Below are 23,626 nucleotides of genomic sequence, written 5' to 3'. Positions count from 1 at the left end.
CTGCACTAAGGAGCTCTGAATCAGCCCTGCCAGGAGCTGGCTGATTAATCAGGGCAGACACAGCCAGCTCTGATCACTCAGCAAATATCAATAATTGATGAACATCCTGAGTGATGTCAGCACGAGCAGGGCCCTGACACACCAACCATCTGCTCCCCTCCCTCCTGGGGGATCCAGAGCCACACAGACCCTGCTCAGCTCCTCAGGAGAAGCTGGGCACTTCCTCCACCTTCCCTCCACCTGGCACAGGGGAATCTGTGACATTTATCAGAGACTCAGAATCCCAGCAGGGTCTGGGTTGGGCACAGTGTCACCCTGCCAGGGCAGGGACACTTCCACTGCCCCAGGCTGCTCCAGCCCCATCCAGCCCAGCCTGGGACATGCCATGGCCACAGGGCCTCCCCACCTCACAGCAAGCATTACTCCTATGGATCCTCCTGAATTTCCCCTCTTTGGCTTATCTCTGCTTACCTCTCACAGTTCTGAGGCAGCTGGGAAACTCCCCAGCATCACCTTTCCACAGGATCTTTACAGCCCAGGGGTGTTACAAACAAAGCCCAACCAAACCCACTCCAGCTTTATTTGGAACCTCCCACTCCAACCCTTCTGTCCAGGGATGCTTTGAAGTCTCCCTGGAAAACAGAGACTCCCAAATTCCCCCCCAGCTTTTGTGGCTGGCTGGCAGAAGATTCCCTTATCCCAGCAGGGCTGTGCCTGCCCAGGGAGCACAGATCCCTCTGGAAACAAAACTTCCAGAACACCCCAAATCCCTCAAACCACAGCAAAACCCCAAGCAAGCACCCCGAGGAGCTGCTGCCACCCCCTGAGCACAGAACAGCACTCACCTCCCTGCTTGCTCCTGTCCAGGTAAATGGACACCCTTCGGGCCAGACCTGTGAGGAGACAGGAGCAGCAAGGTCAGGGGCAGAGCAAAACCCACCTTAGAGCAGGGATGAGAAACACAGCTCAGCCTGAGGCACCCAGAGCAGCACGTGCCCTGTTCCTGCAGCAGAGCATTTCTGGGAGGGAGCAGCCTGTGGGCAGCAGGCAGACATCCCAGGAGCTCCAGGGAAGCAGCACCCCTGGGCTGTGCCAGGAAATGTGGGAGCTCTGTGCCTGCCCCCTCCCAGGCAGCCCCTGAGTGTCCATCTGTCCATCTGCCATGGCTCACACAGCCCAGGGCTGCTCCTCGAAGGAGAACTCAGGTGTGACACATTCCCCTCTCCTTCTGGAAGTGGGAAAATGGCCCTGAAAGTGATGTCCTGGTCATGTCCTGGTCATGTCCTGGTCATGTCCTGGCTGCTCTCAAGAGCAGTTCAGGGCTGAGTGTGACACTATGACACAGAGGAAAAGCTGGGACAGGAGGGATGGAATTAAGAGTGGGAGCAAACAAACTCCAGTAAAACCCCTGAGCTCTGCAGCTTCCAAGATGCACCCTCAGTTTTCTGAGGCAGTGCTGGACCACAGCTGTGGTCCTGGCAGCAGATGGCTCTCAAGACTCTCATCTCCACGGGGACTTGCTCCACTTAGCTCTTTTGAAGTGGCTACATTTATTTCTCTGTCCACAAACAGATCTGTCCTTCTCTTCTGCCCAATCTGCTGGGAAGGTGGAAGGCAAAGAAAATTCATGCTCACAAGGGCCCAGACTGCTTCAGTCCACAAGGGAAAGAAAAAGACAAGGGGAAAATCAAAAAAGCCCCAATCCTAAAGAGAACGGATTTAAAAGTTTCCCCAGCCCTGTTCTGGCAAATGGAACCACCCAGAGCTCTCTCAGCTCTGAGCCTGTTCTGCAGTGTCAGACACTGACAGTCCTTTCTGAGTGTTAAACCCTGCCCAGTGACACTGACAGCCCTTTCTGAGTGTTAAACCCTGTCCAGGGTGACACTGACAGTCCTTTCTGGGTGTTAAATCCTGCCCAGTGACACTGACAGTCCTTTCTGAGTGTTAAACCCTGTCCAGGGTGACACTGACAGTCCTTTCTGGGTGTTAAATCCTGCCCAGTGACACTGACAGTCCTTTCTGAGTGTTAAACCCTGTCCAGGGTGACACTGACAGCCCTTTCTGGGTGTTAAACCCTGCCCAGTGACACTGACAGCCCTTTCTGGGTGTTAAACCCTGCCCAGTGACACTGACAGTCCTTTCTGGGTGTTAAACCCTGCCCAGTGACACTGACAGCCCTTTCTGGGTGTTAAATCCTGCCCAGTGACTCTGACAGCCCTTTCTGGGTGTTAAATCCTGCCCAGTGACACTGACAGTCCTTACTGGGTGTTAAATCCTGCCCAGTGACACTGACAGTCCTTACTGGGTGTTAAACCCTGCCCAGTGACACTGACAGCCCTTTCTGGGTGTTAAACCCTGCCCAGTGACACTGACAGTCCCTTCTGACCCTGAATGCAGCAGCCAGCAAAGCTGGTGTTTGTTGGCAGAGAGCTACAGAGTGACAGCACCAAGCACAACCTGTCCCAGCCCCTGGGCCCTGCCTGCTCACACAGCCCCTCCTGCTCTCTGCCACCGTGCAAAGGGCAGTTCTGCCATGGGCACAGCAGGCTCTGAACTTCCAGCAGCTCCTCATCAGCTCTGGGCACTGCTCTCAAACACAGCTCCTACTGAAACACCACAAGGAGCCCCAGGAAAATCCAATGAATAGCTGAAAGAGCTGTGTCAGGCTCCTGGGATGAACCACATCAGCTCAGAAATGAGAACTGTCAGTTTTTAAGGTCAGGATGAATGATGATGGTCATCTCATCTGACCTCCTGCACAGCACGGGCCAGGCAGCCCCATCCAGCACTTCCCATCAATCCCACCAAGGGTGATTGAACCACAGCACTCACAGAAAAACCTGCAGCCCTGAGCAGAAATATTCAAGTGACAGAGAATTGCCATTAGAGCACTAGCACCTGATTGGGTTGGGGAAGGAGGGAACATCCACCTCCTGGAATGCTGTAAAACCTCCTTTAATATCCCAATATCCTCCTTTAATGTCCCAAAACCTTCTGTAATATCCTCAAACCTCCTGTAATGTCCTAAAACAGATTTCAGGGTTACACAAACTGGTTTTCTGGCTTCCTCCCACGTGGGCTGGATGCCAGGGCTCCTTTTTACACCCTTTTCTGCCCAGCTTTCCTCACATTCCAAGCAGGCTGGTGTCTCACTGTGCTGCCCTTCTGCATGTGCCAGATTTAGAGCACATGTCCCTCTGCCACCTCCTGACCCACAATAAACAAGGAGGAGAAAGTGCCAAAATTGGAGCTGGGGCTAGGGGAGGTCACAGGCTCCTCCTGCAAAGCTGCAGCAAGGCTGATTTTCACCCTCCCCCCAGAAACCCCCGTGGGACCCACCTCGTGTGGTTGGCAGCATGTCTGACAGCCCCTGCCAGGCTGTCACCATCTCTGGGTTCTTCTCCAGGTCTGCAAAGTTCTTCCACACCCTGATGGCACCATCATCTTGGGGAGCACAGGGAAAGAACACAAAGCAAAGTCACTGCTGGGGCAGCTCCTGCAGCTCCTCGTGCATGAGGAAGAGGAGAAGCAGAACTGAAGTCACACAGACCCCAAATCTCAGAGTGTCACTGGGACACTTTTTGCTGGAGTTGTTTTCCCTCTCTAATTTACATCCAAGAAACCTAAAGCTTTGTTCTACTGGAGCTGTTCTGGAAGAGCTTTTTCTCCTCCCTTGAACAACACCTGACATTCAATGTCTCTCCATTTCCTTGACATTCATTTCTCCAGGATTCATCTCTGGATTGGTGCCAAGGGCCACACAAGTACCCACTCCACACAAAGCAGCCCCACGGAAGCAGCAGCATCAAAGCCCAGCCCAGCAGCAGCAAATCCTTCAAGAACATCGTGTGTTTTTTTCAATTTGCTCCCCATCTGTGAAACTTTTGTGCTAAGAATCAATAAATTGAAAGCAATATGTCCTAAAGGCTCTCTCAGCTCCCCTTCCCCCTCCCTTAATTACAGCCAACCTGTACAGTTGAGCAGGAAGCTGCAGAAGCTGTTGAAAACACTCTGAGTGCCAGGGCTGGAATGGTTCCTTGGGAGAGGAGCAGATCTGACTCACAGCTTCAGAGTCTGGGCAAGATCTCCTCATGCAAGCCCCTGGCTGCAGCTGGGAGCTGGAGAGGAACTGAGCCCCACCTGAGAGCTTTGGTGCTGGGCTGAGCCCTGCCTGCTGCACAGGAACTCAGCCCAGCAGCAGAGCTGCAGCTCCTGCACTCTGGCTGCTGCACAGGTTCAGCTCTGGCAGCAGCTTTAGCCAACTCTAATCACCTCTCCCCAGGTGTGCCACAGCAGGGGGTGACCACAACCTTGCCATGGCAAGCAAGGGAGTGGCTTCAGCAGGAGCTGGACTGGTCAGTGCTTGGAAAGCATCTGAGAGATTTCAGTACAAGGAAGAACTTGCTGGAAATGGCTCTGAGCTGAGAGCAGGCTGGGACCCCCATGGAGGGAGAGAAGGAGGTGCAGAGCAGCTCAGCTGGAGTGTGCCAAGGCCCTGCAGGTGGGCAGCCCCTACCTGTGGCAGTGAGCAGCAGGGAGCAGTCCTGCCCGTTCAGGTACTCCATGGCCGTGATCCGCGTGTAGCGAGGGTTCCCGTTGTGGAAATAATCCAACTTCTCCCCCTTCTCCCAGTCCCAAAAACTGGGGGGGGCAGAAACAAAAGGTGAGTTTTCAGTTTTCTGTGCAAGCTGTAAAAACTCCTTACCCAGTCTGGGAGTTTGGCATCATTTGATTAATAACACATGGAATAATAACTGATTAACAATTCAGTGGAATCACAGAATGGTTTGGATTGGAACAACCTCACAGCCCATCCAGTGCCATGGCAGGGACACCTGCCACTGCACCAGGCTGCTCCAGCCCCCTGTGCCAGCCCTGCCCACCCTGCCAGGGCAGGATTCCAGCAGCTACAGCTGCTGAGAGAGAGGCAGGACAGGCCCTGCTGTGTCCCCACGTCCCCAGCCCTCAGCAGATGCTGTCCCTGCTGTCCCCATGTCCCCAGCCCTCACCAGATGCTGTCCTTGTCAGCCACAGCGATGCAGGGGGTGAAGGGGTGGAATTTCACCACGGAGGGCACACCTGGGTTCCTGTTGAGGAAGATCTGATCGTCCAGCCGGGAGATGCCTGCGGGGACAGCAGCAGCTCAGCTCCCCTGGATGTCCCCTGGATGTCCCCAGGGATGGGCAGGACAGCCCCAGCTCCCCAGGGCCACAGGTCACCCCTGCCCCAGCTCAGGTGTTGAGGTGACCACCAAGGTGGTGACAAATCTTCCATCCTTCACACTGGCAAGCAAAGAGAACGAGCCCAGCCAAAGCCAGGGAAATGCCAGGTTGTGTGGAGGGAAAATCCAACACTATTTCTTCAAAATATAAAATACAAAAATGCCTTTTTTTTTTTCTTCCAATTTAAAATACAGCATTTCGCTGTAGCTTGTGGATTATTTATTCAACCTTCCATTTCAGTTCCCTTACATTTTAGGTTAATTTGTAAATGAAAAATGTATTTTCCACAGAGACCTTAAAACGATGGGTAAAGACTTTTCCCATCTTGTTTTCAGAGCAGTTTGCTATTCACAAACAGTGTTGGGACCCCTGACACTGCTGGGTTTGGCACTCTCTGAATCCATCACACAAACCCCTAAACCCAGGAGACATCCATTCAGCCCCAGTTTGTTTTAGAATGCATCAAATGCATTGAATCTAATTTTCATTAAAAGCTTGTAAGTCTATTTTAATTCTTTTTAATATTTCAGGTTTTCATTATTTTTTTAATGAATAGTGGCATTTCAGTCACTCAGGTCAAGCAACCAAATATGAACACTGTCTAGAAAGAGATTTAACTTCTCCAGGCAAGCATGAAAAATCCCCTTCTCTGTATTCCATCAGATCTCCCAGGCCATCTCCTGGGCTCCAGGATCATTGCTGTATTTCTCTGCTTGATGATTTTCTGCAGTTTCCCAGCAGGAAGCTCCAAATGCACTGCCAGGAACAGCCTCCCAACACAGGGAGCTGAGCCCTGGGCACTTTTCCTTCAGCACACTGGGATTTCCTCAAAAAGCATCCTGGGGAGGAGCAGCTGGGAATGCCTGGGGAGGACACCAGGAGCTCCTGGAACTGTGGCCCCCCAGCCTCTGCTGCTCAGGGAAAAACTGAGGAATGCAAATTCTTCAGGAAGCTTCTTTGGGTTCTACTGGATTCGAATAAATTCCTGCAGTGACACACCTGCAGAGTGACACCTGCAGCAGTGGCACACCTGAAGCTACAGCAGGGACACACCTGCAGAGACACACCTGCAGCGACACACCTGCAGGGACACACCTGCAGGGTGACACACCTGCAGGGACACACCTGCAGCAGCAGCAGTGACACACCTGCAGCAGCAGTGACACACCTGCAGGGACACACCTGCAGGGACACACCTGCAGAGTGACACACCTGCAGCAGCAGCAGGGACACACCTGCAGGGACACACCTGCAGCAGAGGGAAGAGGCAGCAGGAGGGGCCATCAGTAACAGGCTGTGCTAGCCCTGCACACTCACCCCTCTGGATGACTCTCTGCGCCTGTTTCCTGACGCGGGCGTTGCGCAGGAAGCGCCACTCGCGCTCCTTGCGGATCTGGCTCTCCAGGTCGTGCTCCTCGGGGATCTGCAGGGCAGGAGCACGCAGCTGACAGCTCAGGAACACACAGGTAACAGCTCAGGTGCACACACACACACAGGTAACACCACAGGAGCACACACACACACACACACACACACAGGTAACAGCTCAGGTGCACACACACACACAGGTAAGAGCACAGGAAACACCCAGGTAACACCACAGGAGCACACACACACACACACACACACACAGGTAACAGCACAGGTGCACACGGGTAAGAGCACAGGAGCACACACACACACACACACACACACACGTAACAGCACAGGTGCACACACACACACACACACACACACACACAGGTAACAGCACAGGTGCACACAGGTAAGAGCACAGGAGCACACACACACACACACACACACACACAGGTAACAGCACAGGTGCACACAGGTAAGAGCACAGGAGCACACACACACACACACACACACACACACAGGTAACAGCACAGGTGCACACACACACACACACACACACACACACAGGTAACAGCACAGGTGCACACAGGTAAGAGCACAGGAGCACACACACACACACACACACACACACAGGTAACAGCACAGGTGCACACACACACACACACACACACACACACACACACACACACAGGTAACAGCTCAGGTGCACACAGGTAATACCACAGGAGCACACACACACACACGTAACAGCTCAGGTGCACACAGGTAACAGCACAGGTGCACACAGGTAATAGCACAGGAGCACAAACCCACCCACACCCCACAGCCCAGCGAGCCCCAGGCTGCAGCAGCAGCAGCTGAGTGCTGGCACTGTGCCTGTGCCTCCTGTCCCCTCTGAACACTGCAGCTGATCTCAGTACAACACAGATTTCTCTCTTAACTCCCCTCAGCTGAGAAGCATCACGTAGCAGCCCCCAGATCAAAGGGGGAGCACAGCCCTGTACAGCCAGCTCAGAACACACTGAAATCTTTCTTTTCCTGCTAATCAAGGGCTGCTGGCCGAGCAGGGCATGGCTGCATTCCCAAATCCCAGGATGGTCAGGTTTCCTCCAGCACTGACCAGGAGCAGCCCTCTTTTGGTTCCCTGTTCTGAAAAACCTGCCCCTGTGTCACTGGCTCTGATGATACACAAAATTCTCCCCTAAACTGGAGAGTGGCTCTGCAGTCACAGCCCCTCTGAGCCATTTGCTAGTATTTATTCACACCCCACAGCTCCAGGTTTCAGCACTCCATGGCTCCCCTACAAAACCTGTGCTCCAGGCACGAGGCCAGGCTGGAACTCACAGCCCCAGGGCTTCTCCCACCATGGATATTCCCACCCTTATTCAGAACACAGGATCAAAAGGAATCAACTCATAAGATCTCACCCCAAACCATAGCAGGAGCTATATATGAAATGTTTTTCATACTTAAAAAATTATCCAAGACTCCCCTGCTTCAGAACCATCATTGGATCAACTTGGGTTCTGATCCAGGTTCCTTTGATGCTGGTTGTTCCAAAGGAGTAACTTTTGGAGAAGGAAGACAAATTCCCCACAAAGAAACCCTGTTTTCCCTGAATAAGAAAGTCCTTAAGTCATCTGTCACTATTACAAACCCTGCCTTCAAACCATGCTATCCTTTGGAAAACAGCTGTTCCTGAGCTGGACTTCTGCTTCTGTAAAATAAATAAAAAAATAAAAAGCCCACCCTCCACCTTTCCTCCTGGCAAAGAAAAAAGCACTTTATTTCAGCACAAACACCTATTAGACAGGCAATGACAAACGACCCCTAATGAAAAGCAATAAACAAACCTGAGCTAAAATACATCAAAGGAATCAGAGGGGAGAGATGACACCTACACCTTAATGAAAATCCAGCTTCTCTGGGAATAAATTAAAGCAAGCCCAGGGAAGAGCCCTTGGACCACCAGTGCAGGGTCAGAGCACGCAGGTAAAGGCTGTCCTGGCCCCTCTGGGGATCCTCCTGCCAGGAGGGAGGGAGGATCCATGAAACCAGGAAACCCAGCTCTGCTCCCTGCCCTGGACAGGCTCCAGCTGCAGGATGGGGACCAGGACAGGTCCATTCCCAGGGCTGCAGCTTCCCCCAGACAGGGAGCAGGGAGCTGAACCTCCCAGCAGAGCTTTCCTGCTCTAGCCAGGTCTGTCCCTGTCCCTGTGGGCGCCAGGAGGGGAGAGGGAGCTTTGGCACAAGGCTCCAGAGGCAAACCCAGCTCTCCCAGGTCACCATCCCTGCAGCACCTCACTCCCCTCCCAGGAGCTGCAGCCAGGGCTCAGTGCAGCAGCTCTGACAGGGATTTAGCAGGAAGGGCTGCTTATGTAATTCTCACCTTCCAGGATCCTTCCCAGCTCCTGCCTGCATGTTCTGCCAGCCCTGGCAATAACAGATGCTGGCTCCCTCTCTCCTTGACTCAGGACTTCCTGACAGCTGGCACTGAGGCTTTCCTGTGCCCCGTGGCTCCAGAACAGCCCTGAGCCACCAGGGACTGCAGGAGGAGGAAAAGCTTCTGCAGACACAGGGCTGGGCTAGGAACCTGCTTTTCCTGGCACATGGGGAATTTACAGAGCAGCGTTTTCCTGCTCCCTTTATTTGATTAGATAATCAATAAATCAAACCTGGAATGATGGCTTGAAATGCAGCTCCTGATTTACACTGGAAATTAATCCCTCAGTCTTTCCAGTGAAAGCATTCTCAGGGCAAGGTCCATGAAGCAAAACTAAATTCATAAATTAAATATGACTAAGATGCACTCAGAGTAATTTTATGTTTATTCATTACAGGAACAGTTGTCTTGTCTTTCCCTGTTTATGAAGGCAGGCAGCAGCTCCACAAGAACAGCCAGAATTAAGAATCAGTTCATTTTTCCATCAGTACTTGGTACACTTCCCTCTCTGCCTTTTTCATGAGGCTGAAGCTCCCAAAAGGCAGCAGGCAGGACTGTTCCCTGGTGCTGCAGGAACAGGGGCTCCATGGAAACTCAGGCAGCACCCGAGCTGCCAGCCCTGACTCCAGCCAAGAAAGCTCAGAGCAAGTTCTCACAGAGATTTCTCCCTGTCCCCTGCAGACACAGCCAGCCCAATCCCAAAGCTACCTGGAATTCCTGTTAGGACAGAGTAACACCTGCAGAAACTCCCTCTGCCTGGCCTTTCAAAGCTGCTTTGCAGAAGTGCCAGGGAAATCAATTGGAAAACACAGATTTGGTTCTGTCCAAGCTTCACCCGTGGCTGGTGGGGACAGCTCCTGGTCAGGGCTGTGTCCTGCTCCTGCTCCCTGGGACACACAGAGCACCCTGGGTCTGCAGGAAAGCTCCCTCCCCTGCCTCCTCTCCTGGGAATCAGTACAGGAATGCTCTACTTGTTTTATTGCCCCCCTAAAGCCATTCAGTCTGTTTTATGTGCAGGAAGTAGTAGTAAACCACTCCCCCACAGAGCTCCCCACTGCCCCTGCCCGTGCCTGGCTGCCTACTCTGATTTATTTTATTAATAAAGACCCCCCTCTTCCCTGGGAAGAAGTTTTTTTAGGGAGCAGACAAATTATTTTAATAAGAACTAAGAGCTCAAACATCATCTTCCTCCTCTTGTGCTCTGCTCTGGGCTTGAATCAAGACCCTGAAGCTCTTCTGGAGGAGAAAAGCCCTGGTGGGAGCTTGGCCAGGCAGCCCAGCCCCACAAACCAGATGTGCCCCAGGGAATTACTGGGTGGCTCCAGCAGAAAGGGAATTTCACAGCAGCTGAGGAAGTGCCAGGCAATCACTTCACTGGTGGTTCCCTCTGGAAATCAAGAGCCTGTCTTGTTCTGATTTCCTCAGACTTGGGCAATTCCCTCCCCAGCTCCTGAGCACTCCAGGAGTGGTGGTGATGGCTCAGCCCCAGCACTAACACCACACCATTCCCACCCCATTTCCTCCTCTCACAGTCTCAGCAGCAGTGCTTGCACACAAACACCCACAGTGGGAGCCTGGGCACTGCCCCTGCCAGGCACAGCAACCCCTCCAGGAGATGGAGCTCCCAGCCCTGACACCTCTGGCTCCCTCAGCCTCCCTGAGAGCTGCCTTTAATGAGGGAGATTTACTGCTTGTCCTGCTTCATACTTAAACCTGAAACCTGAGCTTTGGCTGAAGCATTCTGGGAATTCAACAGCTACAACGTTCTGGGAATTTAACAGCTAAATATTCTGGGAATTTAACAGCTTCTCTTTCCAGTCACTGATATCTTTGCCCATCTCTTAAGAGCTCTGGCTTGAGTTTCACCTGAACAACGTTTCAGTTTCTCTCCCACTTCACACAGAGACAATTTAGCTACCCAAACAGGTCACTTCTGAAGAGACCCGGATGTAAATTTGTCATCCCCACCCTTATTCTTCACTATAACACAACTTCTTCATTATTTTAAACTTTAAAACCCAACACTAATGCTGGCCAAGCCTCCCCAGGCACTTGTGGGCATCCAGCCTCTCTCCCTCTCTCTGCAGGTGAGAGGAGTCTGTGCTGGAAGCAGAGCACAGCTCCCACCTGAGGACAGCAGGGTCTGTCCTGCTGCCACCGTGGCTCCCCAGGGCAGCCTCCCTCCACCACTCCTCTGCCTCTTTACCACAGCCAGCAGATTCAGCTGGAATGTCACTAAGAAAACACATCTCTCTTTCTCCAGCCTCTCACTGCCCTTTCTGGGGAAAAGGCCTTCCTTATTCCAAGTATTTATTTTACAAACCAATTCATTTTAGCTAGAATGCAATTTTCTACATGCAGAGCAGCACAACCTTCCCAATGGAACAACTGCAGTGCAACCAGGCAAAACTGGGGGAACTGGATACAGAACCTCTCCTCATTCCTACATTTTTTGTGGATTGTGCTCCATGGGGAGCTGAGCTTTCCCCTGGGTTCCCTGTCCCACCCTCAGTGACCCTTCTGCTCCCTCTGGTCTGATGGGCAGTCCCACAGCTCCCCAGGCAGCAGGATGGAAGGGAACCCACTCATTCCTTGGCCTCCCCAGAGGGCAGGGCTGGCAGGGCTGTGCCCAGGGGCAGCACAGCCCCCCAGGGTTACCTTCATGACGGGCTGGGCGAAGTACTTGGCACTCCAGTCACAGAAACCAGTCTGCACCGAGGCTGAGATGAAGCTCTTGTGTCCCACAGCATCATCAGCATCGTCAGCTGTCTGTGGGAGGGGACAGGGCTCAGCCCCTGCAGGGCCAGGGACACCCAGGGACACCCCCAGGGACACCAGGACACCCCAGAGACACCCCTAGGGACACCCAGAGACTCCAGGGACCCCCCACGGACACCCAGGGACATCCAGGGACACCCCAGAGACACCCCCAGGGACACCCCAGAGATACCCCCAGGGACACACCCAGGGACACCCCAGAGACACCCCCAGGGACACCCCCAGGGACACCCCCAGGGACACCCCAGGACACCCACATTGCCCCAGCCAGGCACCAAAACTCCCAAACACATTGGCCAGGGCAGGAAACGCTGCACAGCCAGCTCAGGGGTCACCCCTCGGGAAGGGGCACATCCCCTCATCCCCTCTGCAGGGATCTGGGTGCAGCAGCCCCATGGCCCCTCAGGAGGAGCTCAGTCCCAAGGGTGTGTGTGGGCAGCAGTGAGGATGACTCAGGGTCCAGCCTCAGCTCATGCCAAGCTGGGTGTGGATGAGTGTCTGTCACACAGGACACCCCGAGGGAAAACGGAAAAGCTGCTCCATTCCCTTCCAGAAACACAATCCAGGCTGCTGCTGCCAAGGCCCAGAGAAGGGAAGGTGTTCTCCTTCTCCTTGTGTCCCTGCTCTGCCAGGAGAGCAGCCCAGGGCCAGGGATCTGACTCTGGGTTGTCACTCAGGCACACAAATGTTTGCAGGAGAGTAAACCATGGACTCTGATTAGACACTTTGCTTAATGGCAGAAGTGAATAATGCCCTATCAACAGCTATAAACCACAATTTATCCTGAAGAAAATAAATTAATCAATTTTTATTTGGCTGGTCAGAAGCAGCCAGTCTGGATTAGCAGCAGCTGGAAGCAAACGAGGGATGCACAGAAATAAACCACAACCAACAGAAAGTGGGACAAACCCCAGCGGGGAGAAGCTGCCAGGGAAGTCTCCTTACCTGCTCTGGGCCCTTGTCAAACATTTTCCTGGTCCTGGGGAACTGGTGGGAGTGGGGGGTGTACTGCACAGCCACGGCGCCGCCGGGGCGCGCGGCCGCCAGCTCCCGGCTCACCGGCTGCTTGGGCACCTCGCTGGTCAGGCTGGAGCTGCTGGTGCTGCTGGTGGGAGGAGACCCCCTGGGGGCACAACAGAGGGTTTGGCTGTCACTGGAGAGTTGGGTGGGCATTGTCTGCTTTTCACTTTGCTCCCTTCTGGCAAGGTTTGTGTTTTGCTGTGGTGCCTCCTCTGCAGAAATGTCACAATTGCCATGTCCCCTCAAAGGGCAAACCCACCCCAAACCAAGAGGGAACTCTGACTGTGCCCACTCCAGCCTGAGGGGATGAACTTAATGCTCTGGGAACCTGTGATGCCTGACCTGTCACCCTGACCAGGGGCTGCATTTCCATGGGGGGACTGAGGCTTCAAACCATTGGAATTTAAACTGGGCCCTCTGCTCCAGCGTGGGATCTTACAGGTGCACACTGGTTAGCCAGCAGATCTAGGTGTGGTGTTTTCTCTCCCATTTTCAGCCCCCAGCTTTGCCCCAGCACTCTCAGTTTCCCTGCAGTTCAGGCAGGGTGTGCTGCCCACCAGTTAACCCTGGCTTTCATCAGCTCCAGGTGCAGCAGGCACAGCTCAGACGTCACTGGGAATTTGGGCAGCACAGCTCAGGAAAGGTAAAAGCAGCCAGAGCCAGCTCTTCGCCCCTAGATACCCAGTGGGGCTTGTTACTCTTTGCCCTAAAGGAGAACAGGAAGAAACTCCCCAGCTTTTCCCAGAGCTTTCCATCCACTCCACTTCCCCAACCCCCAGTGCTGACAGCAGGAGGCACGCTCCTGCCCCTGGGGCAGCTCCCTGCATGGGACAGGCTGGGCAGGGAGCAGCCCAGGCACAGGAGGTGCTGGAAGGGCAGGCTGGACTCACCCCACTTGGTGGATGTGCATGCCCTTGTTGGTGGGGCTGGCAGGGGCCGACTGGGTGAGCGAGGAGGTGTCCAGGATGCGCTGGGGCCGAGCGTTCACCGTGGCCTGGGGAGAACACAGCAGCCTCAGCAGTGACCACGGCCCCAGCCCGGGCCAGGGGGCTCTGGGGGCTCTGGGCTCCAACAGAGCCCCTGGGCTGCTCCATACCACGGGTTCCACTGCTGCCTTGGGCAGGAACACTTACCCAGAGTGCTGAGCTCTGGGCAGCAACCAGAGCCAGCTGCAGGCACCCCAACCACAGGGCAGGGGACAGGCTGGGGTCCCCTCAGCTGTCCAGGGCTCCCCACAGCCACCAGCTTGTCCCTTACCATCCTGCAGCTCCCACAACCCACAGGATTTGTGACCATAAATCATAAAACACGTTCTGAGCCTGGAGAAAAGGAGGCTCAGGGGGAACTTCTGGCTCTGCACCAGCCCCTGGCAGGAGGGGGCAGCCAGGGGGGTCAGGCTCTGCTCCCAGGGGACAGCAGGACAAGGGGAAATGGCCTCAAGTTGTGCCAGGGGAGGTTTAGGTTGGGTATTGGGAAAATTCCTTCCCTGGAAGGGCTGCCCAGGGCAGGGGTGGAGTCCCCTGGGGGGATTTAATTTAACAGCCCTGTGGATGTGGCACTTGGGGACATGGGCAGTGGTGGCCTTGGCAGTGCTGGGGGATGGCTGGACTGGATGGGCTCAGAGGGCTTTTCCAGCCCCAATGATTCTGCCATTAAAAACACCTGGACAAAGCAGCCTGGGCTGAAGCAAACTTTCCTCTTTTCTGATTTCAGAAAGTCTCTAGAGGCCAGCACTGAACCCTGGGTCCTTGTTGTTTGTTTTGGAGCTCACAAAAAGCAGCTCTGGGTGTTTTCCAAGGCTCAGGCCAGGAAGAACTACACCATTCCCATCTGCATCACCACCTACAGCCCAAGGCAGGCTGAGGCTGGGGGAGGCCCAGCAGTGCCTAATGAGCCCAGAACAGAGCAGCAGCAGATCCTGCAGGAAGGCTGCACGCCTGGGCTGCCCACACACCAACTGCTCACCCAGCACAGCCCCACAGCCTCCAGCCCTTCTGAGAAACACAGCCCTGCTCCAGGAAAAAACCTGAGCAGGACACTCTGCTCTCACTGGTAACACCAATCACAGAAGCCCAGAACAGTGGGGCTGGAAGGGACCTCTGGAGATCAGCCAGGTCACCCCATGCCAAGGCAGGGCCACCTGGAGTGACACAGGAGTGTGTGCAGAGGGCAGGGCTGGGTGGGACATGGAGAAGGAATTCTCCCCTGGGAGGGTGGGCAGCCCTGGCACAGGGTGCCAGAGCAGCTGTGGCTGCCCCTGGATCCCTGGCAGTGCCCCAGGCCAGGCTGGACAGGGCTTGGAGCAGCTGGGACAGTGCAAGGTGTCCCTGCCCACAGCACTGGGATGAGCTTTAAGGTCCCTTCCCACCCAACCCACTCCATGGTTCTGCAATTTTGAGTCCCCCACCACTCTCCAGATGTTTAGACTGTTTGCCCAGCTGTTCCCACTGAAGCCCCCAGCCCCAGCCAGGTCCCCCAGCTCACAGAGTTCTGCTCAGCTGTGCCAGTGAAGAAAACCTCATCCGGCCCAGCTCCAAAATGAAGCCTCTCCTTCCCTGAATTCTACAGTAATTAAACCAAAACATTAAACCCCTGGAACATTCAAGTGTTCTACATCACCTGAGGCAGAATTTTTGCTGAAGCAATAAGAACACTTTTTGTTTGCATTCTCTGGTAAAATGCAACCCCCAAGTGGGCAGGAGCAGTGCCCACGCCCAGCACTCCCTTCCACATCCAACAAGCTCCATCAGCACGAAGGAAAGGTCTCAGGACACACTTAGCAAAGATTTAATTGCCACTGATTTGCATCAGACACCAGCCAGCTCCTGCCTGAGCCCCCAGCACAGGCTGGTCCTGCAGCACAGGGAGCAGAAGGGCCAGCCCAGGGTCTGAGCCTACAGCCACAGTGCTGGGCACTCACTGGGGGCTGTGCTTTTGGGGGCTGTGCTTTTGGGGTTTGTTTGCATCAGGAGCCTCCTCAGGAGCCACCCAGGGCAGGTGGGGCTGGCCAGAGCAAAGCCCCACATGCACAGCAGGAACCCAGGAGTGAGCACTGTGATCCTGGGCTAAGGCACACAACAAATCAGTTTTGCTCACAGAAGCATCCCCAGGGAAACCCTGCAAGTGGGAATGCTTGCTGCTTGCCAAGGCTGCTGCAAGGGCTGTGCCTTAGGAAGCAGGGGCAGAGCAGCTGGCCCAGCTGGGCAGGGTGAGGTGCAGGAGACCCAGCAGCTGAGCTCTGGGACTGGGCTCAGCACCAGCACAAGCTTGTCAGAGCCACCACAGAACTCCCCAGCAGTCCCTGGGATGTGACAGCAGAACAACCCCAGTTCCTGCAGGCAATATCAGTATTGATACTGATCCACCTCCCCACTGGCCAGGGAGAACTCCTGAGAACACATTCCAGTCAGGAAGAGCAGACCTGGTTCCTCTTTGTATCCCTTTGAATAGTAGGAGCAACATTCCATTTTGCAAAGAGCCTTCCAAACACAGAACTGAAATAGTTTCATGCACCTAGAGCAGAGAGAGGGAAATCTTCCACCTTTTCCTTTCCTCCTTCCCCTCATCTGGCACCTCCAGCCTGTCATTTGTTGCAGCCCTATCTCACCAGGGAAGGGCTGAGCTTGCTGCCCCCACTGCCAAGAGAATCCTCTGTCCCAAACCCAGCCCTTGCCACTCACTGGCACGTGCACTTCAAACAAACCAGAGTTCAGGTCAGTGACTGTTGTCTCGAGAGAAAAAGTGATTTCAAAGCAGAGATCTCTGAGGCATTAGGATGGCAGTGCACAATGTGGCATCTCTTACTGCAGCCCCAGGTGAGGCTCTGGGGTAATTCCCTGCAGGGGCCCAGTAAGAGAGCTCCCATTGCAATGCTCATGGATGCTTGAGTGGCCAGAAAGGCTCACACAGAGCTTTCTGTGCCCAGCCAGGGGACACACAGCGTGAGAAGATGCCCTGGGGTGCCCTGGCCCAGGGTGGCACCTCCAGGGACATCTTATCACCCCCAGGATGAGATGGGATGAGCATGGAGGTTTAGGCACCCAGCCTGGGCTGGGGTGAGGAGTGGCAGGGTCTGCATGCTGACTCACATGTACTAGTTCACCTGGGTTGGAGAGCCGTTGTGGCTTCAGTCTGCAGGCCAGTCCCACTTGCATTATCTAAATCAGTTTGCAAACGGATAATTTAATGAAGGATACTTCAGGTTTATCCCAGGGACTGATCTAGACAAGTAGACTTCTAAACCAGACCTACTGTCCGAGGTCTGCACCTAATTTATACCCTCAGACAACCCCAGGCCCTCCCCCATTTGTTCATTTTACCTGATCAGGGTTCAGAGCAGGGTTTATCATCCTGAAGCATTAAAAGCTCCTTGTGCAAAAGGCAGAGCCCTCCAACAGACCCATCCAGGTCAGCCTGCCTAAGCCTTGCCTGAGCATGAACAAATCCACATCCAAAGGCCTGGCAGGCACAGGTGAGCAGGGACAGGCACATACCTTGTAGGCAATGCTGTTGAGAACCTTCATGGCCAGGTCAGACACATCAGGATAGGGGTCAGCAGCCAGGTGAAGGAGCACTCTCCAAATTTGGGTATAAACACTGTTGAAACTCACACCTAGAATAATAAAAAACACAACAAACCCCAAAGCCCTGCAGCACATGACAACCCATCAACTCCAATTCTTTGATCTGATGTGAGAAAATTCATTAGGACTCCAAATAACCCAGTGACATCCCAGGGAACATCAAGAGAGGAGCTCAAAAACATCCCACGTGGCCATTTTGTCTCCCTTTTGCCTGTCTGTGAACTCTGCAAGGGCTTGTGAAATCGAAGTGGGAGGAAGCAAAACAAATTAAAGACTCCCTAAATCATCTCCAGTCCAACTCCTGCTTTTCCAGGCTCTTGAAGCAAATCACCTGGAAAGGCCAAGTGGATAATGCCTGGGATTCCTGAGCTGAAATACTTAAAGGTATAAACCCACACTCAGTGCCTAGTACTGTTGTGGTATTTTTATTGAATTGTTCAGGGGTTTGTACACTCCACAGGATCACTAAATGTTGAAAGCAAAGCTTTAGGAGTTGAGCCCCCAGGAACTCACTCTTTCCTATTGACATTTGTATCAATTCCTCCAATTTGTTATTTAATGAGCAGATCAGCTGTTCAGCATTTCAGCAGAAGGGACTGACAGATTCAAAGTACAAATCAAATTAATAAGCATTTGCAACAACTGACAAGACTCTGTGAACATTTTATTTTGCTGCTTTGGGTGAGAATGTGTTCCTGTGCCTCCGAGCCCTGCCGGTGTCGGATCGTGCAACGCCCCGGCTGGGAGTGCAGCCATTTGGACAATGTGAAAGTGGCTGCACCAACAACAAAAAGGAGCTAAAATAGAGATTTCAGATGAGTCACAATCAGTGCTAAATGACAGATCAAGCTGTTACTGCTTTTCCTCCCGTGTTTCTGGAGGTACCTAAATATAAAGTGGGGAGGAAGGGGCCCCAAGGAGCTCCTCACCTGGCAGGGCTGAACTCATCCCTGAAGCAGCAGAGCAGGCTGGGACAGCCCTGAGCACTGGCTGAGAGCAGCAAGAGGCTCCAGGAGCCTGCAGCTGCCCTTGGGGGCTGCTCTGAAAGGGGAACCCTCCTCTGGCCCAGCTCCTCCCTGCCCACTGCTCAGGGTCTCTCTCCCACCTGGCAGTGACTCCTGGAAACCTCACAGTGTTCATGAAGGGACCACCTGGACCATGCTGCTCGTGTGCTGGGGGTGACCCAAGCAGACCCTGCAGCTGATCCCAACCCTCCCAAAGCCAGGGACAGGGCCTGACAAACCAGAGAACCCCACGTGGCCCTGGGGGGACCTTGGAGCCCATCCTGTGCCACCCCCTGCCAGGGGCAGGGACACTCCCACTGTCCCAGGTTATTCCAGCCTGGCCTGGGACACTTCCAGGGGCAGCCTCAGCTTCTCTGGGGACACTGTGCCACCCTCCCAGGGAAGAATTTCTCCCCAGTATCCCATGGAACCCTCTGGGACTGGGAAGCCATTCCCTGTGTCCTTGTGTAAATCCCTTCTCCAGTTCTCTTGGAGCCCCTTTAGGCTCTGGCAAGGCTGTAAAACCTCTAACAATGTAAATTGTAAAGGCTGTAAACATATATTTATGTAATATTGTCTAATATTTATACAATACAGTGAAATTGCAAAGGCTGTAAATATATAACAATGTTAAATCCTGAAGCTTCTATTACCAAGGAGAGAAAAACTGGAGGGGGAAGGATAAAGAAGGATAAGGGAGAGAGGCAAAGTGCTACAAGGTGTGGGAGGAAAAAAGGCTCAGCTCCTGAAGCAGCAGCCAGGTAATGTCTGAGGTGTGCCCAGAGCTGTGCCCAGAGCTCTCCTCCCACACTCCAGCCTGTTACATAAGGGCCAGTGGGAAATCTGGATGCCTTCAATTCTTTAAAGCCCTTGAAGGAGAGTAAAAGGAAAGGGAGAGGAGAGTGAGGGGGGCACCCAGCTGATTTCCCAGGGGCTTTGAAAACCACCTCAATCACCGAGGAAGAAACCCAACGACATTTTTAATACATCTAAGAGTCAGGGAAAAACCAAATTTTAAGCAGAACTGTGCCAGTGCAATTCCCCCTTCACCTGGCAGCCTTTGAGGAGAACACAGGGAATTTCTACAAAGGCACCTGGGCTCAGGGCTGCTGCTCCCAGGGCTGCTCTTTCCTGCTGCCAGTGCAGGAGTGACACATCTGACACAGCTCCTGTCAGATCCTGAGCTCCAGTCCCTGGACAAAGAGCAGCAGCAGGAACAGCAGCTCTATTCCACCTTTAGGACTCCAGTGTCTGAACTGTCCTGAGATGTAAAGCAGGAGCTGAGCAGGGGCTGGGCATTAATGGAAGCAGACAGCTCTGGAATTAGTCACACCAACACCCAGCCAGTCCAGTGCACCTTGCAGTGTGCACTCCTGTCTACAGAGTGCTAAGAATGTCAAAAATAAATTGCCTGCCTTTCCCCCAGCTTGGTTTTGCCTGCACACCTGGGGTTCAGTTCAGGGCCAGGCTCCTGCAGCTCCAGGGAGAGCCACAGTGGATGCAAACCCAAGTGCTCATGGCTTTATTTATTCCCTTTCATTTGCCAGGCTGGGACAGGGCTTTTTTCCAATCCTCTGTAAAAATCACTGCAGTGATTTCAACAGTGACTTCCACAGATGGGGCAGCTCCACTTCCCACAGCAAAACCAGACCTGTGGCTGCTCCCTGCAAGTTCCCATTTCCAACCCCCCAGATCCCTGGGTTTTGCTGCTGTGCCCATTCCCAGGTACAAACACTGCTCCTTCCCAATATCTCAGTGCATAACAGAGCAGGAGGCTCCCCTGCCCCAGCCCTGTTTCCTGCACCTCACTGTCCACCTCCACCTCTGCTCTCCTCATCCTCACTGCAGCCACCTCCACCCTCCCTGGCTCTCTGAGGCACATCCTGGGAAATGGCAAACAGTTCTCCTCCCCCAGCCTCTCCTGCTGGAAAAGACAACAATTCCCCAGCATTTCATCACTCCAAGATTTATTTTCCTCCTTCTTTGATCACTCCCTAAGATAATCTTTCCAGTGCAGCTCTCTGTAGGACAAAGGCTTTCATGGTGCACTCTGGATATGAATAATCAGCCTCGAGCTAGGCAAACCCCCACCTTAATTCCATCCTTTTTCCCATCTTAAAACTGAACATTTCCAGGACACCAAGATTAATGAGTGGCTGTGTGGAAAAGCAGCAAGGCTCAGCTTCCCTTCCAAAATGATGTCTTTGTTGACTAACCACAAACTGCCTCTTGCCAGCTGGAAAACTGGGCCAGGAATAAATGTCTCTCCTGGTACTGGCCTGTCTGGCCAAGGAGCAGCTGCCAGGGAACAGAGCTGGGCTGAGAGCGTGTGCTGGTGCATTTGGGGAGCCACAGTGGGGACATTTGGCCCACAGCTAGCTCAGGAATTGTTTGGAAAATGGGACAAGGAGGAATGGAGAGGCTCTCCTCAAGTTTTTGGAAGAAGGATGTTGGATGATGCCTGAATGCAGTGCAGAGACTGATCCAGAACAATCCCTCGCACGCCAAGTTCCAAAAACTGCCAGAGAGGAACAAAGACCTGAGCACCAGCAGGCTGTGGCTGCTCCTGCATCCCTGGCAGTGTCCCAGGCCAGCCTGGACAGGGCTTGGAGCAGCCTGGGACACTGGGAGGTGTCCCTGCCCACAGCAGGGGTGGCACTGGATGGGCTTTAGGGTCCCTCCCAACCCAAACCATTCTGGAATTCTGTGATCAATGAAGCAGCTCAGGGAATGCAGAGCTCAGAACACAAACTGTGGCTGAAAGTTTCTCCTTTCACTCTTACAGACCAGCTTTCTGCTACACTTGGAGTCTCCTAACAAGCCCCAAACATCTTTTTCATTGCTCTGCCTGTCTCAGAGGCTTGGCAGAGGTGTTGCTGCCCCATTTCTTCTTTCAGAAGACCCAGAGCAGAGCACAGGATTCCTTCAATCACAGGGCTGTGCCCCTCTGGGCTCCCCCAGCTCCCCTGCAGCAGCAGCTTAAGGCACGTGGGGACACCAAGGAGTGGGGTCAGCCTGGGCTGCAGAGCTCTGGGGGTGGCTGGGGCACCTCTCCTGGGCAGCAGGAGACAGGGCTGGAGGATGCTGATGCTTCAGAAGGAAGGAGAAAAGCCTGGCTTGCAGCAGGCAAATGGGGAGGTAATGGGATTCTGTGCGAGTCATGAATTTTAAACACTTCTCTAAGCTCTGTGTTTCCAGCTGGGTCTGAGCTCTTTGATGGAACAGGAATGAGGGAGGCCTTGGAGAGCTGCTCTCTCTTCCCAAGGTTCCCCTCACCACCTCCAGCTCCTCTCCAGAGCCTGTTCCAGCTGTGCTGCACAGCTCCTGAGAGACACACAGCAGCCATCAAGTACACACCAAGGGGAAAGGGAAAACTCAGGTCCTAGCTCAAGATGGAGAGAAATTTCCTAACATCCCTGCCATGCTTCAGAAGATCCAGTGTCATTACTGATAATCAAAAGCAAATTAAATGATCAAGTTCCTAATGAACTCATGATTTTAAACTGCCACAGGGGCTCAGTAATTACAATCCCTGAATCTTTCAACTTGGGAGAGCCAAATCACCATTAATTCTCCTAGAAAACAGAGCAGAGAAAATGTTTCTTTGGTCAAGGCAGTTCTATCACCCAGGTGATTTCTCCCAGAGTTACTCTCCCAGCACGGATTTGTGAAAATACGGCTCCATTTACTGATTACAGAGGAAATATTGAGACTTCCCCAGCATTTCCCTGTGCATGCTGCTTTCCCTGGAAGGAGGCCATTCCAAAAGCCAGGTCCTTCTGCATGGTGCCTGTGATGTTGTGCCAAAATGGCTCAGACTGTTTGAAAAGCTACAGGTAGCTTAAAGCAAAGCTGTTGTGGCCCCCACATTCTGAATTCCTCCCAGGACTGCAGTGAAGCTCAGAACTGGAGCCAGGAGCTCCCACTGCCATCCTGCACTGCAGTGACCCAGCGCACACAGCAGGGAGCTGCTGGAGCCAGGGTCCCACACGGGCAGGGGGAGCCCAGGGCCGGGCAGGAGGGGCTGTGCTCACTCACCTATGAGGGAGTTGAGTGAGGAGTAGGAGCTGACTCTCCTCATCTTGTCGATGGTCTCGAAGGACAGGATGTACTCCTCGTTCTCAGGGCTGCCCAGAGTGCTGCTGGCACTGCTGCTCGTGCTCAGGTTCCCAGGGGAGAAGGCCACGGAGCTGCCAGCTGCCAGGACACAACAGCAGCTGCTGCAGGACTGGAGAGAACAGCCCCCAGCCAGACACGAGCCCTCCTCTGAACCCTGCCCCCTCAGGGAAGGAACCCCTCAGCCGGGGCACAGCCACCAGTCCCCTTTTTAACACTGAGTGATTAAACACAGAACAAGCAAAAGATGGAGTAAAATATCCACTTATGCTTGGAAGCTGGAAGGCACAATTTCAGTCCCCAACCGCTCAGAAAAATCAATGCTAATGACCAGAAAATTGCTACTAATTCCGAGGGAGCTCCTCATGCAAGCCCTCAGAGCCGGACAGCCGGAGCTGCAGTGCCGACTGCAGCCTGTGCTGTCCTGCTGGCTGCAGAGTGGAGGATCTGCGGGTGCCTTACACTCCTCGTTGAGGCTGAGGTTCTGCAGGGACTTGTTGAGGCTGCGGGCGGTGGTGACTGCGCGGATGTTGCCGTAGGAGCTGACGGAGCGAAGGCGCGGAGTGCAGGGCGTGTCCCGCAGCGGGGCCGGGCCCGCCTCGGCCGGGCAGCACGGGCCGCTCAGGGCTGCAAGAGACAGAGCGGTGTGAGCCGGCAAGGAGTGAGGGAACAGCACTGGGGGAGCAGCGAGAGCCGCTCAGAGCTGCAAGGGACAGAACAGCCCTGTGAGCCGGCAAGGAGTGAGGGAACAGCGCTGGGGGAGCAGCGAGAGCCGCTCAGAGCTGCAAGAGACAGAGCGGTGTGAGCCGGCAAGGAGTGAGGGAACAGCGCTGGGGGAGCAGGGAGAGCCGCTCCGGGCTGCAAGGGACACAGAGCGGTGTGAGCCGGCAAGGAGTGAGGGAACAGCGCTGGGGGAGCAGCGAGAGCCGCTCAGAGCTGCAAGAGACAGAGCGGTGTGAGCCGGCAAGGAGTGAGGGAACAGCGCTGGGGGAGCAGGGAGAGCCGCTCCGGGCTGCAAGGGACAGAACAGCCCTGTGAGCCGGCAAGGAGTGAGGAAATACCACTGGGGGAGCAGCACGGGCCGCTTAGGGCTGCAAGAGACAC

General features: G+C 54.0%; 1 protein-coding gene across 1 annotated transcript in view; it reads right to left on the bottom strand.

The window, feature by feature from the left end:
- RPTOR (regulatory associated protein of MTOR complex 1) overlaps positions 1–23,626 on the bottom strand; it is a 98,599-nt gene that overhangs the window by 12,975 nt on the left and 61,998 nt on the right. Inside the window, exons 19-29 of the mRNA XM_056506076.1 lie at positions 22,985–23,149; positions 22,445–22,603; positions 17,313–17,431; positions 13,710–13,813; positions 12,745–12,922; positions 11,680–11,790; positions 6,540–6,645; positions 5,010–5,124; positions 4,517–4,641; positions 3,340–3,444; positions 846–893 (exon numbers count right to left, since the gene is read on the bottom strand). Coding sequence (XP_056362051.1) covers positions 846–893; positions 3,340–3,444; positions 4,517–4,641; positions 5,010–5,124; positions 6,540–6,645; positions 11,680–11,790; positions 12,745–12,922; positions 13,710–13,813; positions 17,313–17,431; positions 22,445–22,603; positions 22,985–23,149 — 1,335 coding nt within the window. The remainder of the gene's footprint in view (positions 1–845; positions 894–3,339; positions 3,445–4,516; positions 4,642–5,009; positions 5,125–6,539; positions 6,646–11,679; positions 11,791–12,744; positions 12,923–13,709; positions 13,814–17,312; positions 17,432–22,444; positions 22,604–22,984; positions 23,150–23,626) is intronic.

Source organism: Oenanthe melanoleuca, chromosome 18, assembly GCF_029582105.1.
Source record: "Oenanthe melanoleuca isolate GR-GAL-2019-014 chromosome 18, OMel1.0, whole genome shotgun sequence".
NCBI classification, from domain to species: Eukaryota; Metazoa; Chordata; class Aves; order Passeriformes; family Muscicapidae; genus Oenanthe; species Oenanthe melanoleuca.
This window is presented reverse-complemented; position numbering and strand designations above follow the sequence as displayed.